The sequence below is a fragment of the Penaeus monodon genome, chromosome 30 (genome assembly GCF_015228065.2).
Source record: "Penaeus monodon isolate SGIC_2016 chromosome 30, NSTDA_Pmon_1, whole genome shotgun sequence".
NCBI lineage: Eukaryota > Metazoa > Arthropoda > Malacostraca > Decapoda > Penaeidae > Penaeus > Penaeus monodon.
Window position 1 is genome coordinate 10,526,751 of NC_051415.1, and position 598 is coordinate 10,527,348.

Below are 598 nucleotides of genomic sequence, written 5' to 3' on the forward strand. Positions count from 1 at the left end.
AAGAAGAGGAAGAGACGACGCGACGGCGGGCTTTGCAACAGGAAAGTACCTCTGCAACAGGCCTCGCCGAGCGTAATAACTTGTCAGTTGAATGAATATGAATATTACACGCTTGCCTACAAGTGCCCCGACTCTACTGACGTTAATACCCGACTTGTCTCTGGGGCGTCTTTACCAGCCTTTGGGACACTTTGGGACGCTGCCCATTATGTGTAGACGCAGTCCGTGTAGAGATGGATATTTCATGGTGATAAGCGAGTCACGATGTCACACCCATCTAGAGGAATTTTTTTTATTGTTATTGTCGTTTCGGATACGATAACACACGTATTAATCGAGTGAATGCCGTTCTCTTTTTGGTATTCTTTTAATCAGTCACATTGGCTAGGATGGAGCGTTTTGTCTTACCTTGAGAGGCCGTAGCCATGGTATAAGACGATGGCGGAATGTTGGCGCAACAATTGTATAGGTACACAGCAGGTGTAAGTTATGTAGTTAGGGATATGCTCGCCACGGCTCCATACTGCCATCACCGTGTGCGGATCAACACTGGCCACTAGACCTGCGCGCAGGGGGTCGGCGGGCTCCACCAATGGCG

General features: G+C 49.0%; 1 protein-coding gene across 1 annotated transcript in view; it reads right to left on the reverse strand.

Annotated features, from left to right (window-relative positions):
• Nucleotides 1-529, reverse strand: part of LOC119592348 (insulin gene enhancer protein ISL-1-like) — a 284,379-nt gene extending 283,850 nt beyond the window's left edge. The window contains exon 1 of the mRNA XM_037941176.1: nt 409-529. Within this exon, the coding sequence (XP_037797104.1) occupies nt 409-427 (19 nt within the window). The 5' untranslated portion in view covers nt 428-529. The remainder of the gene's footprint in view (nt 1-408) is intronic.
• Nucleotides 530-598: the final 69 nt, after the last annotated feature.